Genomic DNA, 14418 nt, shown 5'->3' with positions numbered 1-14418 from the left:
ATATCCACCCTGTGATTCTGTAAACCAAAAAAAAAAAAAAAAATTGCAAGTCAATTTCATTTCAAGGTAGACATGCAGTCTTTGAGCACTATCAGTGAAGCTCACCTCAGTCTATATCGCTAAGTTGCTGCATGAATCGCTACTTGCTTTTGTATCCCACTACAATCCCGGTGGGTTCAATTCCACAGTGCAGTTATATATGTCACCATGCTAGTGTAGCAAGGCTAATTCTAGGCCATCAGATATCTCATCTATCCCGTCCTTCCTCAATGAAGTGTCTTCAACCCTCTTGATGTATACCGAAAATATAAATATTAGGACCCTTTTAACGCCAGAAGAGACTCGCCAACGGGGGTATTTGAGTAGGACCTGGCATAAAATCATAGAGCACAAGGGTCCAGTGCGTGCTAGGCATTAGAAGTATCAAATGGCCAAATAACATAACGAAATAGATAAACATGCATAGCCAACCTCTTCCTCTCTATAGGTTTGGGTCTATGGAAACATGCCAATAAGGCCCATGTGCCAGCTCCTTGTTTAGGATAAATGATAACCAAAGGATAAAGCATATAGGCCAAAATCTGATTTAAATGTGGTGTAACTAAAGCCTGCATGCTAGAGGGTTGCTTTGGTGTCACTATCAGGCCGTTTCAACGCTCTGTAAATCTTCTTGTGTTGCTCCAAGAACAAAAATGTCGCGACTGTGTGAGGTCCCAGGCGTGTAAAGCTCGGAATCCAACCGCGGAACATCCATGAAAATCCTTCTTTCTTGAATATGTCTCTTAAAAATCCAACGATGGTATGGCCACTGGACTCTGCGGAACTAGCGCCCATGATCCGAGTTTTTATAACATCGATGGGGCTGCAGAGCGTGGTCGCAACGAACCCTGCCATGACAGATGCTGTAAGATGAGTGGTGATATTGTCGGCCATCCCGAAGTGACCCATGCATATTTGTTTGAACTCGTCGTAGGACGCCAGCTGCGCTGCAGTCATACCGAGTGCTCTCAGAGAATTGGGCCAGACCCCGCGAAACAAACTAGCCGCTCCCTCAGTACGGAGCATTTGCGACATTCCGTGAAAAGCATGTCGATAATTCCGCCGTTTCTCAGGAGGCAAAGCCGCATCGCGCTGCATCCGGACGTTTGTGACATCGGCAGGATTTCCAACCAACCCACCCACGAAGCCGGAGAATGACGCCATGCCGATCAGTGTTAGCAAGGATGGAGGGGACGAAGAAGATTGTGTCACACGAGACTTGAGCTCTTCATAGATCCCAAATCGAGTAGTCGAATATGTTATTTGCCGTAGAAGGGACGCTGACAACTATATCCACAAAATAGTTATTAGCGAGAAAGGTGTATAATCGCCGTCAGAAGTCAAAAGAAGTCGACATACACCATTGTAAAGGCCCAAAAATCCATTTGACCTGCAGATGTGAACTATGGTCCTCATCATTCCCGTGGGATCCCCGGGTCCACGAGTTTGCAATCGAACCTATATATGTGAGCAATCAAGGATGGATGTACTGGGACAATAAAATAGCTCAAGTTACCTTGACTTCAATTCGAAACCAAATTAGAAACAACCTATGTCAAGGGCAAGAATAACAGTCCAGAGACTCACCGAGATCCAAAGGATGCGTCACGGCCGCTGCGAAACATGATGCTGACCCCCCAAACCAGAATGGATAGTGTATTTTTGGACTTGACGAACGGGCAGCACCGGTTTGCCCGGCCCTGCCTTTATCACTGCTTCCCATCTTGGTGTGAAGCGGCAAGCATCATGCCACAAAAGGAGGGAAAGAAAAACAGCAAGTTCACTCTGTCGGCCTGGAGAGGATGCTTGTGGCCAACGAGCGGAATCCTCCCAGAACCTTGAAGGCGTGAAACCCGAATTTCAGGTACGGTATCTGGGTACAGCCGAGTTACGGATAGATAAGGATACTCCGCAGATTCGGTGGTCAATTCCGGTGTACAAGGGCGTTTGGTTGGGTATTGTCACCGCTTAAAGCTTCAACTTAGGTAATAAATTACACTGGCTCTGGTTTGCGGGTCGCTGGTTCACCAGCTTTGACTGTTAAGGCCAAGCAATTCGATGGATTGAATTATTATTATTATTATTATTATTATTCATTATAGTCTTATGCAGTCAGAGGCTGTGTGAAGAGTAGTCATACTGCCAGGGTTCGTCTTGTATAGAGAATCACAGACTCAAGAAACAGTGTCTGAGTCCAAAGTATGGAGTGGGCAGGATCTGACAAGCTCCCGCAGAGGAACAATAATCTGAGAGTGACCAAGCAATGCTAGCGTACAGTCGCGACATTGGTGTACCAGGACAGTCGTCTTCTAGTCAGGCACAAGTACTTGCCTCGCATCGCACTTTTGTTGACGCATTTTCCGGGTGAAAAGCCTCACCAACACGATATGGCAGAGGAGGCTGAAGTAGGACACGTTCTCCAGGCTGCTGCTTTCCATTCCAGTTAGCAATAGTGACTGGAATACACACATTCTAAGAGCTTCCGTGGAGCTGGTCAGCTACGTCAGCGACATGGCATGCATTATGCGATTCGAAGTTCAAGTGATGGCCAACGGTCGCTCTAATCCAGTTGCGCCTGTTTTATTGGGGAGCGGTGAAGAAGCCGGTTTTCCTGGCTGGGATAACTTAAGCAGTGAAGAATATTACCTTCCTTATAAGCATTTTCCTCAGGAAATACGGAGTAGACCCGAGTCACTGGCATGGTGGTCGTTGCACGGACTGGGACGGGACTGTTCAAAAAAATAAGCCTGTCAAGGGGCTAGTTATTGGATTACCTAACAACCTCACATTGCTAGTTAACTTACCCACTAACTACTCCGTAGTTAGCTGGATGTCATTAAAACCCTAGGTGCTAACTAGCGCAGCACCAAGTACTCCGTAGGAGCTGTCAGTATCAACGAGTGATGAAACTTGGCGAGGTCAGACCTGGCGACCTAGCGACGTGTATACCCTCGGGCTTGGGTAACCCACAATCTTTGGGCCAGGGCAATTAGCAACCTGGAACGAATTGTGGCGGGCGAGCTGTCGCTGCGAAACATGCGGTTAATCGCCACTGGGAGAGCGCTCCGAGTGAGCTACGAACGACCCGCCGTCGCAATTGCTCGCCGTCCATGGTGTGGCCAGTTCTTCCCCCGGGCCTGGCAAGTTTCACGGAGTACCAGTAGCTCTACAACAGCTCCACAATCCTCTGCAAATGCCCCGGACGCGCTGAAAAATGTTTTTCAGCGATCAGCAGAGCAAGCCCGACAGGCATCTACCCTTCCGGTCGCCGACAAAACATATGCTCGAGACGAATGGACCAATACCTCGCAAACCATCCTCTCCCACGTCGGACGTCGCCTCTACCTTGACGAAAACCACCCTCTCTCGATCACGCGCAAGCTCATAGAGAGCCAGTTTACCGGCCCTGAGTTTGGGAATTATGTTGAAAAGAATCCTATCGTTTCCGTCGCACAGAATTTTGATGACTTAGGCTTCCCAGCCGACCACCCCGGTCGTAGCCGAACGGATACGTATTATATCAACAAAGATACAGTCTTACGAACACATACCAGTGCCCATCAGCGTGCATATTTTCAGCAGATGCACAGAAATGAGAATATTAAGCCGGAAGAAAAAGGATACACAATAGTTGCTGACGTCTACCGTCGTGATGCGATTGATAGAAGCCATTATCCTGTCTTCCATCAGATGGAATGTGCAAGGCTCTGGAAGCGCCCAGTCACAGCGGCTGCCATTATGGAGGATTTGAACAAACTCGCACGCCACGACGTTCCCGTCCAGGATCCCAGCCCAACTGTCCATCCCGAGAGAAACCCTTTGCAGGACAAGCACCATACGCTCGAAGTGGCCGACGCCATTGTTGCTCATCTGAAGCGTTCACTCGAACTCCTTGTCATCAAGATTTTCTCTGCTGCTAAAGAGGCGGCTGGCGACGACGCGAAACAGGAGCCTCTCAAAATGCGATGGGTCGAAGCCTCTTTCCCATTCACAAGCCCTAGTTACGAGCTAGAGGTATTTTGGCAGGGCGAGTGGCTAGAGATCCTTGGTTCCGGGGTTGTCAAACAGGAACTGCTCATCTCATCGGCCGTCCCGGAGCATATTGGATGGGCCTTTGGTTTGGGATTGGAGCGGATCGCCATGCTCTTGTTTAACATTCCCGATATCCGTCTATTCTGGTCTCAAGATCCTCGATTCCTGTCTCAATTTGAAGCTGGCAAAATTAGTCGATTCATGCCCTTTTCTAAGCATCCTGCTTGCTACAAAGACGTTGCATTCTGGCTTAGACCTTCTAGCGCGGCAAGTGCTGCGGGAGGTTCCGTGCCGTTCCATGAAAATGATATCATGGAAATCGTTAGAGATGTTGCTGGAAGTCTAGTTGAAGATGTTAGACTGGTGGATGAGTTTACCCATCCGAAAACTGGGCGCAAAAGTTTATGTTACCGCATCAATTACCGGAGTTTGGAGAGGACACTGACCAACGAAGAGACCAACCTTTTGCATGAAAAAGTGAGAGAGAAACTGGTGGACAAAGTTGGTGTCGAGTTGAGATGAAAGCTATTCAGCTTGCGAATGTTTGGTGCTATGACCCCGTTTCCACTCTACGCAAAAACATAGACTTGGTTTGGCAACCTATGTATGTATAATATGTGTCTCATTTTCTCAGTGTATGAAATTTGGAAAAACTAATCAATCTTTGCATGAGAACTCTGTATTTGTAGACTTAGCTTCTTCTTACTTAGAATCAAGGCTGGAATGCATGGACTAGACAAAAGTCAGAACTATGCAGTATATCGTGTATTATCAGCCGATTTTTCTTTTTCAATGCGCCTTTTTATCAGATGTTCATGATAAACCCATTACAAGACCCGCAACCAGGTAAATCCAGTACTCCATTGCAACAAGGAGAGGAGATGAAGAAACCAGACCAAGAATAAACAAAGGGAATATGCGCAACGTATATAAACCATGAAAAGAGAAGAACCTTCCACAGTAAACGCCGTACCACGCTGAACCTTTTTTTTCCAAATGTACAAGAAGATAGTGTACAGGCGGCGAATGAAACCCGAGTACCCAGTTGTTCGCAGTATAGGACACACATTCAGAATACAAGCCCCAGAACTAAAGATTGTTCAAGACTAGCTTAGCACATTATTAGACATTTGCGAGGTGTTGGAGGTTTGAAAGGAAGATGCTGTTCTCGATGTGAACTTAAGCGTTCTTCACAACGCCAACCTTGGCAGCCTATGTGCGGAATAGTCAGCAACTTTGGATCAACATAAATTGTAGATTTGCTTTTGATGGGGAAAATTGAGTCTCATAACATACCCTGAGGACGCGGCCGTTGAGGATGAAACCCTTTGTTTGGACATGAAGGATATCCCCATCTTCCTTTCCGGGAGCCGGGGCCATGAAGGTCGCTTCGTGAAGTTTGGGGTCAAACTTCTGCGGTTTGCCCTCGACCAGTTCGCTAGGGTCGAACCTCTCCAGACCATGCTTTTTCAAAGTATTCATAATGACCTTTTCTGTCATCTTCAGGCCATCATAAAGATCAGCCAGGTCTTTATTTTCACCGTTGTTCAGCTTTTCAGACGGAACAGCTTCGAGAGCACGCTCAAAATTATCAATTGACTCAATCAAATCAGCTCCGAAGCGTTGAATAGCGAACGATCGCGCAGCATCAACATCTCGCTTTGTGCGTTCTTGAAGGTTACGAAAATCGGCGACGGAGCGGAGATATTTATCCTAGTTAACGAAGAAGTTAGTCAAGATCATGGAGCACACGTGGGCCGCTAAAAGAAGACATACCTTCAAGTCAATGATTTCCCTTTCCTGCTTTTCAACCTCCTTTCGCAGAGTAGCTTCGGCTTCCGATAATTGGGATTCCGATGGCTTTTGCTCTCCGTTTTTTCCATCCGCGGAAGCGTTTTCTGCGTTCTTCTGCTGCGACTCTGTGGAATTGAACCTCTGACATACTCTTGAAGGTAAAGGTTTTCCGAACTGTGTGAAAGTCTGTAAGAGTGGTTGTTTTCGGGATAAAGGAGAGCTCGAAATGGAGCGGGTCGTGAAGGCGGACCTTGCGGCCTGGGACTGCCGGATTAAAGCCCTTCGAAACATTATGCGTAATTCTAACGGTCCTATTTTCCAAGTCGAGTTCACACCAACTTCTATAGAGACTAGTCAAAGCGTTTCAATCATGTAAATTGATATCCGGAATTTGACAGCAACGAGGTCAAAAAATAATCTTTGATGGCCCCGGGCCGGCGAAACTCGACCGCCGGACCCAGCAAACTCTAACTTAACCACACCATTCGTCCCGCTGCCGCCAACCTCCCAGCACGAAAGCCAATCTCAGAAACAATCTCAGAATCGGAAGATCTCCTTCATTAAATACATACGTATTACTACTACTGCTGACTGCCATACAGAAACAGATCTCTTGCGCGAAAGGGTATTTCCGGAACAAACCAAAAAACAAAGATAAATTTTAAAACCAACACTCATCGTTCCCGAACGGTGGAAAAAAAGGGTTCCCAGTGCTCAGCCTAGACCGCGGCGCCAATCCTATGAAGAATAAGAAGGAACTTCATCAAACATAGGCATCATGACTGCCATGTCATCATCGTCGAATCGAGTCGACTTGTTCAGTTTTTACTGCATTCTTAAGCCGAAGCTTTCATATCAGGAGAATAAGCGACGGCGGGTAGATGCGGAAGAGGACTACCAGAATTTGCCATTCTCTCCATATCCTTTTCGATATTGGCAAACAGAGCTTGTATCTCGGCGTCTGCATATATCTTGATGGATTCCACATCTTTGCGAGCCGTCTTATGTTGGTTGTGGGTATTGTGCGAATTGTCAACGTGAGTTTTCTTTTCCGTACCAGCGGGCTCTGGATGAGATTCCCGTAGAACCAAGGTCGCCGCTAGATGCTCGAGGAGCTTTTGTCGTACCAGAGCCCGCCGCTGCTCCGCATTTTCCAATTTGGAATACCACTCGTCAATGGATCTGTCAAGCTCAAAGAGCGCTTCCTCCTGCTTTAAGATCCCCTCCCTTGAAAATTTCGATACTCTGGGTGATTTGAGATATAAGATCATCCGTTGATGCAAGCTATGTCGGCCGGCCCGAAGGGAATTGTACGTCTCTCTGAGATAGTCACAACGCTTTTGCAGTGCTCGAAGCTCCTTAAAGATTCGATATTAGCTGCGCCCAGGAATCTTCCCAAATGCATGGCAGTGGAACTTACCCTCGAAAGTGACTTGACGTCACAGCGATTAAGTACCTCGAACTTTTGTGCTTGATTGTGAGCTTGCTTTTGTAGAGCCTCAATTTCGGTGCGCGGAAGTACTCTCAACGCCTTGTATACAGGGATTCCCAAAGGAACATTGGGGATTGGAATTCCTGGAAGCTGCTTCGTCACCTCTCTATCATCTAGCCGAGCCTCAAATGCTGCATGCTTCCTCGGGGGTTGACCCCCCCATTTCAGGACCGAGTCGTGCGATAACCCTCTCTTGTGGTTACTGACGCCCGCCGCCGGTTTCTCTGATCCAAACTCAAATGCGGTGGGTCGATTCGGTCCGTCCGTCCTATTTTTCTTGTGGCATGGAGATGCTGATATGCCTAACGGAGATGCCGCACGAGTGGATGCATTTTCAGAGCTTGATTGGTTGGCGGAAGAACAGGTTTGAGCAAGCAGGTTTGAAGAGCTCGTCCAAGGACTTTCTTCGAGCGGCCTGCTGCTTTGCGAGCCTCCTGTAGTTCCTGATACAGGAGTACTTGAACTATCCCCACCGGATGAAGACACCGGCATGTTCGGGATCCGAAGTGCCAACCGTGGCGATTTCGGTGGAACTTCAGGGGGGTCATCAAAAGCTGCCCTCCTGAGATTACTTGAATTCAATGGCTGGTGTCTCTCACTCTGTGACTGAACAGGACATGTTCTGTTCTTATCAATCCTCCGTGATGGGGATGAACTCTCGCCGGACTGTTCTACATTCCTGTTGCAAGCTTCGCCCACACACCCAATCATGTGTGTTCGAACGATACCGGCTCCTGCACAGGCCCCTGGCGCACTATTCGATCTTTCATGGATCGGATATTGACCTGGAATTGTTGCTTATGCGAAGTTAGACACATTCCCCAAAACACTTTAGCTTCACATACGGGAGTCAAGCGATCTTTCATCTATCGTCGCCAGTTGCTTAAGATCAGGAACACTTATTTTATGAGAACGGCTGAGGCCTCCGTCCTTAAAGGGATTTCTCATCATCTTTCCTGAGTCCGGGGTGCTACGCCCAGAACTAGAGACAGTTTTCTTGAGAGTTGGCCACAGCTGATATTTCGGCTTTGCAGGCGTAGGCTGCGCCTTGGGTCCGGAACTCTCTTGCTTTTTCAAGCTTTCGTAGCTTTTCTATGGCTGCGTCAGTTGAATTCGGTCAACGAATATGGGGGGTTCCAGGTCAATTTTCCTTACTTGGGGTGATGTGCTTCGTGCGATGATGTTATTAAGACCAGCAAAGATTTCAGCCTCCGGCGGAGGATGCTCAATAGCTATCATCGTGATGAGTGTGAATGCTAAGTTGAGTGTTAAAGGGCTGCGGTGTGCCACAAGTGCAATGAAGAGAAGTTTCTTCCAAAACTCGGACGGATTCATCTGCTACACGGGCGTACTTATGGCAATATGGTGCCCCACTCTTGATATCAGTGCCTTTAATGTTCGTATTAATATCTCAAACAGCTAACCTTTTTAGGAACAGTCACTCATAGATCCGGACGTCAAGAGTTATCAAGATCTCCTTTCGCCGCCGGCCTCCGCAAGGCTAGCTTGCAGTCCAGGGGCTCATCACCTAAGGTCATCATTGCTCCACTAGTGCAGCATGCATGGGTCTCCGGGATCCTTGTTCCTTTGATACGCTACTCAAATCGTTTCCAATATCGCTATCACTATTTCGACATATGGATGTATGAAACCTTTTGGGGATGATTTTCGCAATTTCTGTTTGAAGAACATGTCGATGATTCACTGAGCAGGTTTACCTCGTTTGAATATGCTGTAAACCACACGTCAGTTCCGGCAGCCCGAATGCCATTTCCAGAGTTTCTTGATTCTGCTTGGCTCTTTGAATAGCCTTTCAAACGCCTGAATGGCCGCAATTGCCGTTCCACGGAATATGCATGTTTGTGGGCTGCATCCCAGGTTCGAATGACCTGAGATTCTTCTACGAACGAAAATGATATGCATCATCTCCATCTATCATTCGTACATGCGTCCATGATTGTGGGCGCATGGATGGATTACAGGCGGCTCAGCCGTCAATCCCGTGTCTATCAGCTTAAAGAAGCTGTCCTGTCAGACATGATCCCTGCTAAGTCTTTATACTCGCCTCTGTTGACATCTGCAGTTCCTAGGCCGTCCTAGACCAAGAAGGACTTGGCCGGCGTGTTTCATACTTCTTGCCCAATTACGTGCGCCTCCGCCCGAGCCGGAAGAGTAGCACCTCTCTGTCACTTGACCCCGCACCGTCTTGGCCGGCTCATCCCAAGAACGGATTATCACCATGGCGCCCACAAGCGGTCCGCGCTGGCCCGAGAAGTTTCGGGGATACCAATGCGAAACCCGTTGTGCTGGGCGTGGGAGGAGTTGATATCGTCGGGTTTTCTGCCCTTCAGAGACATCAAAGAGCGGAATGCCGCAATACCACCCTAGGTTGCTCAGCCGGCCCATTCCCGAGCGATACCGATTTAGAAGCACGAGGTTTTCCCTCTTGTCTTCAGCTAGAGGTTCTAGCCCGGACATTTCGAAAGTGTGGAGAAATGCCATCAGCCATAATCTGACACGGACGATCAAACAGGAGTCCACCAGGCTATATTCGGCGAAGCCAACAGTCCCCGTGGATATTAATTGGTATAGGTCCTTTAATTCCCCGCTGCTCTGCTGCTGATCCTCTGTTGTCTACGAAGGAACTACACTTTGAGGTGAAAGTATGATGTTGTTGATTGGCCCGAGCCACCCGCTCACCTTGAGAGCAATAACAAGGGCCAGCCTGATCTAGAAACTCGAGATAGAGATCCAGAGAAAGCGTAAAGGTAAAAGTCTAGACGTAAAGGGATATTCAACAAAGGTTCCCGTAATTCGAACACCCGATGACAACAACACTGTAGCCAGAAAGTGAAGCGACGGAAGGCTAAATCACTCGCCGCTCTTCTCAGCCTGTAGAAATCTCAGCGGCGAACGCCTCTCTTGGCCAAAATGGATCGCTCCATACTATTTTATATACACTAGGTCGTGTCGGGAAGTACTAGACTCGACCGGTCAAAACTCCTGTTTGAGGATGTCTTGAACCGAGTCACAGGGCCGAAAGAGAAGCCAGGCCTGATGATGGTCGCCTAGCGTGGCTGGATGAGACCAGCATACGGAGAGCATTCCTCTCTTCTCGCCTCCACCAGCGCCAAACTCAACTCGAAGTTGCAGGTTGGGAGTTTTAAGTTCGATGCAGTTGATAAAATTGACAACTTACCAGGATTCGTGCAGGAGACTAAAGAAGCGTCTCAGGTGTCAAAGATACCGAGCCCTTCAACCTAATATTCTCCCGATGTCTTTCGGCCTTAGTCGCATGTCAACTTGCCCGAGTCCGCTAACCTTTGTGGCTGTTGGATGCCGGGAATATATTGACAGCATGCAGCCCAGGTCAAAAGGCACGCGCCAGCTTCTCACAGACAAGGCAACGAAGAAGATTTCCAACCCGGAACGGCGGGAGTTTTTCACGTCATACCACCAATACGGGCCGTGTGGCCGGAACGTCCCAACAAGCAAACCGGACCAAGCAATCCACGAGTTTGGCGTTCTGCCAGGTTCCGTATCCTTGATCCTTTCCGATTTATAAGTCAAGGTGCTGCGATATGGAATTTGGTTGTGGGTAGGTGCGCAGGCCACGAGGCCATAATCTAGGATATTCATTTGACAGGCCTCGTGGCACAGAAGCATGGATCCCTTCTGACGAGGGCCCCTGTCGTGCCTTACATACGGGAATGCTTCCCCTTCAGCAGACAACCAGGAACGGTGGGACTCACGGTGGCTTGCCGGTTTTACATCAAAGGGAGCCCTCGTCTGAAGGGTCCAGGTCGTATTATTTAGCTTTTGCAAAGCCTTCCACACCGTCTAGATACCCACAGTTTCCTTCCTCAGGATTCTTGACCTTGCCGAGGGACCTGGCCGACTCGGAGTGGGGGAATGGACTAAACTCAGATCTCCTTGAGCGTGAGGGGAACATATTGCTTTAGAAGGCGCTAAAGTTCAGCTAACCGGTCATGATGGCTAGCTTCCCACCTCCGTCAACAGCCAAACGCTTCGCTTTGCGTCTCCGTTGACCAGGCCAGAATTGCTTTTTACTTACCAGACGTGGCATGTGAAATTTCTGGTGCCCATCGCCGGTGTCTTTTTGGGGCGGTCGCCGAATTTCACAGCCACCAACGCAAAGATGACAAGCCATTGCGGCGCCTGGAGTCTTTCGCTTAGTTCATGACTCCAACAATCTGCATACCCAAAAATGCAATGAATGGGCGGCATTATTGAATTCTGAAACATATCCCTTTTTTTTTTTTTTTTTTTTTTTTTAAATTATTCTTCTCCACGGAGCATCTGATGAACTCCTGCATCAACGCTCGAAATAATATTGCAGGACTCTTCAGGTCATCAGCAGAACCGTGCATGTCCGTGCGCTGTGTCCTTTCTCGACAACCCGCGTCTCTCAGCCATCCCTGCTATTTAACTAACTTCGAGCCTATTGGGCCCCTGTCTTCGAAATCTGGGGTAACGAAAAGGAAGTATCTGTTCTCGCCAGCGACAACGCTCTTTTGTGCCTCTTCTGAACCTAGCATTTGAAGAATACAGCAGCATGTCCGGCCAAACGAAAAGTGGCATGGGGACTGGATAGACGAGTGAGCGAGTGAGTGTAATAATTGGCTGGCCTCGACCGAAAAAGGGAAAATGCCGGCGTTCAAAAGCATGCCAAAAAAAAAAAAAAAAAAAAAAAAAAAAAAGGATATTGGCCTACGAGCAAGAGCAGCCAAATATGGGAGAGTTCGCCCTCTTGCTCGACGGAAATAGTGCCGGAGAACCTCATGGCTTTGCCCGTTGCTTTCCTCGTTTAACTATCCGGGCCAATGGATTCACGCGACCTTAAATACTCAAATGCCAATCTTCTCAAATTTGGAAACTCAAATACTTGAAAACGAAGGATCCTATATGTATGTATGTATGTGTACGGAGTACGGAGTACATACATAGGGACTCCGACATACATATCGATATTTGCCCCTCTCGAGACGCTAGTCTCAAGAGAAGACCTTTGTTTTTGACAAATTATAAAAGAAGTCACGATAGACATTTTCAAGCGTCTGCACAATGAAGATCATTTGTGCTTGATGGAGATATGCCCTTGCCTCGAAAGGTGCATAATTGCAATATTATACATAAAAATATGGAGAAGATCTGGTGAGTCGCAGCAGGAGATCTGAAGAAAGCCTCCGAAAGGCAATAGTGGCCCTCTTATTATTATCACTGTGATTCCTGCGCGCAAAGATAAAGCGATCCAAATGTACGGCTCTGCTTTCACAAGCAGAGATCAGCGAGAAGCCCACCCCTCGCAGCACGCCTTCACACTCCCTCGTATAAGTTGCCATCACCGGCGTTTATCGAATTAGTTCGTCCCGACTTATCCGCAAGAATGGAGAACTCAGTGCTCCGGGCGGGTGAGGAACCAGAAATCGGAGAACGTAAAGATTCCATGGGAAGAAACGCTTCGAGAAGAATGTTTCAGTTCATAACATCCAGCCACTCACTAGTAACGGAGATTTGCATACTAGTCTTTGCCCATCATCAAGCCATCTCCCCAACTTATTTCAATTGAGCATCCGCGCCGCTTCCTTCTTATTAGTAACTAACGTGGCCATTCCTCGCGTGGACCGTCGTAGTCTGGCATTCAGCCAGCTCCACTCCCTCAAATCAGCCGTTCGAAGCGGCTGAATGGCTTGCATTGGACGGAAGAGGAGGGACAGGAAACACGCATTTCGTGCATGGCGATTCTGGAAATGAAAAGATGGAGCAAACACATGGCAGCGTTAGCCAGTCTCCACCAAGATGAAAGTTACGAGCGACGCGGTGCAGCTCCGTATTCCCCAAACCAGATCTTCAATAGTCTCCCCAGCGACTTCTCGCACGTCCAAAAGGCTTCGAATTTGGAGTGCTACTTTGGGAGCTTGACCCCACTGCCAAATTTTGTTTCCTATTGTTTTCTGCTTGGAAAAGATCTGTCCCCTTTGAAATCAAGCATAGGTTTTATCGAAAACCTTTTTTCCCACAACCCTCATCATCACTGTCGTCAATCCTCTGTTTGGAGTAAGAATCAGAGTTTCTTCCCGCGAGCGTGGACACACAGTGCGTCGATCATCTTTTTTCGAAAGAGCTTCTTGATGCTCAATGATTCCCATCCAGGCCGATCATTTTGGGTTTCCACTGGCCAGCTGAGTTTCGCTCACCGCTTCTTTGCCTTGGTGCTGATCAAAAGCCAGGCGGTTTCTTGCAGCTCAACTTAGCGTTGTTTCTCCCCCGAAAACTCCCGCGGGTCAGAAATGCCAAGGAGCCGGGCGGCGCGCTGCGCTTGGTCATTCCTGTCCCTTGACGGTTGAGCTGGTTCGAGACTTGGGAGCTTTTGAGAAACGCTTTTCGTATTCTTTGTTCTCTTTCCCATAACCGGGGAGCGCGCTTCAAAGTTGGGTGTCGGCCCTATTCTCCAAGGATTAATTGGGTCGAACAACCCAGTGCACATCTGACAATCACCCAGGACCTGGACCATGATTTCTGACAAGGTACGTCGTGCATGACGCCAAACTGGCCAACCCGCTGCTTTCTCTTGCTGCCAAAAGCAAAACCAGCCCAAGAAATTAATCGCAGAATCAGCGAGAATCATTGGCTTTTTCAATCGCGTAGCTCCTTATTCGCTGCAGGTTCCGTCCATCAGTGCAGAATCGCCGAGCCTTGGGCGAACCCGCGGTGGTGCGACCCATTCTGAAGGATGTTTGTGATCACCTGGTCGATGGGGGACGCAGCAGAGATCCCAGGATCAAGGTGACGCAGCAACGAGGAGAAGGGGGCAACGCATACTCCGTCGATATGTAGCTATTGCAACACCTGGCATTGCTCCTTGTTCGTTCCATGACCGGATTCAGTTCCGTCTGCAATTCTGCAAAGCACCTGTGGGACTTTCAAATGCATGCGGGTATCAGGATCCCTCTGGAAGAGGAAGAAAGTTGCGGAAAGACCTTGTATTATAGGCAGAGGTACGCAAATCCCTCGGTCAAGAGGAAAATTACCCTTGTCAA

General features: G+C 48.3%; 7 protein-coding genes across 7 annotated transcripts; 1 reads left to right on the top strand and 6 right to left on the bottom strand.

Moving 5' to 3' along the window:
* Positions 1–169: 169 nt before the first annotated feature.
* On the bottom strand, positions 170–1853 carry CIMG_05117 (mitochondrial dicarboxylate carrier). The gene is made up of 4 exons (XM_001245675.2): positions 1627–1853; positions 1556–1560; positions 1399–1497; positions 170–1326 (listed from the first exon to the last, which is right to left on the bottom strand). Exons 1-4 carry the CDS (start codon positions 1760–1762, stop codon positions 616–618), a joined length of 951 nt encoding a protein of 316 aa, XP_001245676.1. The 5' UTR covers positions 1763–1853; the 3' UTR covers positions 170–615.
* A 1055-nt stretch (positions 1854–2908) lies between these two features.
* On the top strand, positions 2909–4862 carry CIMG_05116 (phenylalanyl-tRNA synthetase). Its single transcript, XM_001245674.2, has 2 exons — positions 2909–4675; positions 4761–4862. The coding sequence occupies exon 1, from the start codon at positions 3076–3078 to the stop codon at positions 4591–4593; it is 1518 nt and encodes a 505-aa protein (XP_001245675.1). The 5' UTR covers positions 2909–3075; the 3' UTR covers positions 4594–4675; positions 4761–4862.
* On the bottom strand, positions 4729–6230 carry CIMG_05115 (co-chaperone GrpE). Its single transcript, XM_001245673.2, has 3 exons — positions 5848–6230; positions 5368–5784; positions 4729–5283 (listed from the first exon to the last, which is right to left on the bottom strand). The coding sequence occupies exons 1-3, from the start codon at positions 6154–6156 to the stop codon at positions 5251–5253; spliced, it is 759 nt and encodes a 252-aa protein (XP_001245674.1). The 5' UTR covers positions 6157–6230; the 3' UTR covers positions 4729–5250.
* Positions 6231–6403: 173 nt separating this feature from the next.
* CIMG_13421 (uncharacterized protein) lies at positions 6404–8706 on the bottom strand. Its single transcript, XM_001245672.2, has 2 exons — positions 7286–8706; positions 6404–7223 (listed from the first exon to the last, which is right to left on the bottom strand). Exons 1-2 carry the CDS (start codon positions 8066–8068, stop codon positions 6702–6704), a joined length of 1305 nt encoding a protein of 434 aa, XP_001245673.2. The 5' UTR covers positions 8069–8706; the 3' UTR covers positions 6404–6701.
* Positions 8707–9058: 352 nt separating this feature from the next.
* On the bottom strand, positions 9059–9835 carry CIMG_13420 (uncharacterized protein; the record flags this gene model as incomplete). The annotated part of the gene is made up of 3 exons (XM_001245671.1): positions 9059–9089; positions 9303–9363; positions 9490–9835. 3 exons carry the CDS (start codon positions 9833–9835, stop codon positions 9059–9061), a joined length of 438 nt encoding a protein of 145 aa, XP_001245672.1.
* A 777-nt stretch (positions 9836–10612) lies between these two features.
* CIMG_05112 (uncharacterized protein) lies at positions 10613–11528 on the bottom strand (the record flags this gene model as incomplete). Its single annotated transcript, XM_001245670.2, has 2 exons — positions 10613–11197; positions 11433–11528. 2 exons carry the CDS (start codon positions 11526–11528, stop codon positions 10613–10615), a joined length of 681 nt encoding a protein of 226 aa, XP_001245671.2.
* Positions 11529–12400: 872 nt separating this feature from the next.
* On the bottom strand, positions 12401–14295 carry CIMG_05111 (uncharacterized protein). Its single transcript, XM_001245669.2, has 2 exons — positions 13884–14295; positions 12401–13822 (listed from the first exon to the last, which is right to left on the bottom strand). The coding sequence occupies exons 1-2, from the start codon at positions 14004–14006 to the stop codon at positions 13598–13600; spliced, it is 348 nt and encodes a 115-aa protein (XP_001245670.2). The 5' UTR covers positions 14007–14295; the 3' UTR covers positions 12401–13597.
* Between the last annotated feature and the right edge of the window lie 123 nt (positions 14296–14418).

The sequence above is a fragment of the Coccidioides immitis genome, assembly GCF_000149335.2.
Source record: "Coccidioides immitis RS genomic scaffold supercont3.4, whole genome shotgun sequence".
Taxonomy (NCBI): Eukaryota; Fungi; Ascomycota; class Eurotiomycetes; order Onygenales; family Onygenaceae; genus Coccidioides; species Coccidioides immitis.
This window is presented reverse-complemented; position numbering and strand designations above follow the sequence as displayed.

Excerpts from the sequence above, each read along its gene's own strand:
- CIMG_05117 (XM_001245675.2), bottom strand. The coding sequence starts at position 1,762 with ATGGGAAGCAGTGATAAAGGCAGGGCCGGGCAAACCGGTGCTGCCCGT. Across the intron at positions 1,327-1,398 it reads TTTTGGGCCTTTACAATGGT|TTGTCAGCGTCCCTTCTACG; the intron begins GTATGTCGACTT and ends TTGTGGATATAG.
- CIMG_05116 (XM_001245674.2), top strand. The coding sequence starts at position 3,076 with ATGCGGTTAATCGCCACTGGGAGAGCGCTCCGAGTGAGCTACGAACGA.
- CIMG_05115 (XM_001245673.2), bottom strand. The coding sequence starts at position 6,156 with ATGTTTCGAAGGGCTTTAATCCGGCAGTCCCAGGCCGCAAGGTCCGCC. Across the intron at positions 5,785-5,847 it reads GGGAAATCATTGACTTGAAG|GATAAATATCTCCGCTCCGT; the intron begins GTATGTCTTCTT and ends TTCGTTAACTAG. Across the intron at positions 5,284-5,367 it reads TCAACGGCCGCGTCCTCAGG|GCTGCCAAGGTTGGCGTTGT; the intron begins GTATGTTATGAG and ends TTCCGCACATAG.
- CIMG_13421 (XM_001245672.2), bottom strand. The coding sequence starts at position 8,068 with ATGATTGGGTGTGTGGGCGAAGCTTGCAACAGGAATGTAGAACAGTCC. Across the intron at positions 7,224-7,285 it reads ACGTCAAGTCACTTTCGAGG|GAGCTTCGAGCACTGCAAAA; the intron begins GTAAGTTCCACT and ends CGAATCTTTAAG.
- CIMG_05111 (XM_001245669.2), bottom strand. The coding sequence starts at position 14,006 with ATGATTCTCGCTGATTCTGCGATTAATTTCTTGGGCTGGTTTTGCTTT. Across the intron at positions 13,823-13,883 it reads TGTCAGAAATCATGGTCCAG|GGCCGACACCCAACTTTGAA; the intron begins GTCCTGGGTGAT and ends CTTGGAGAATAG.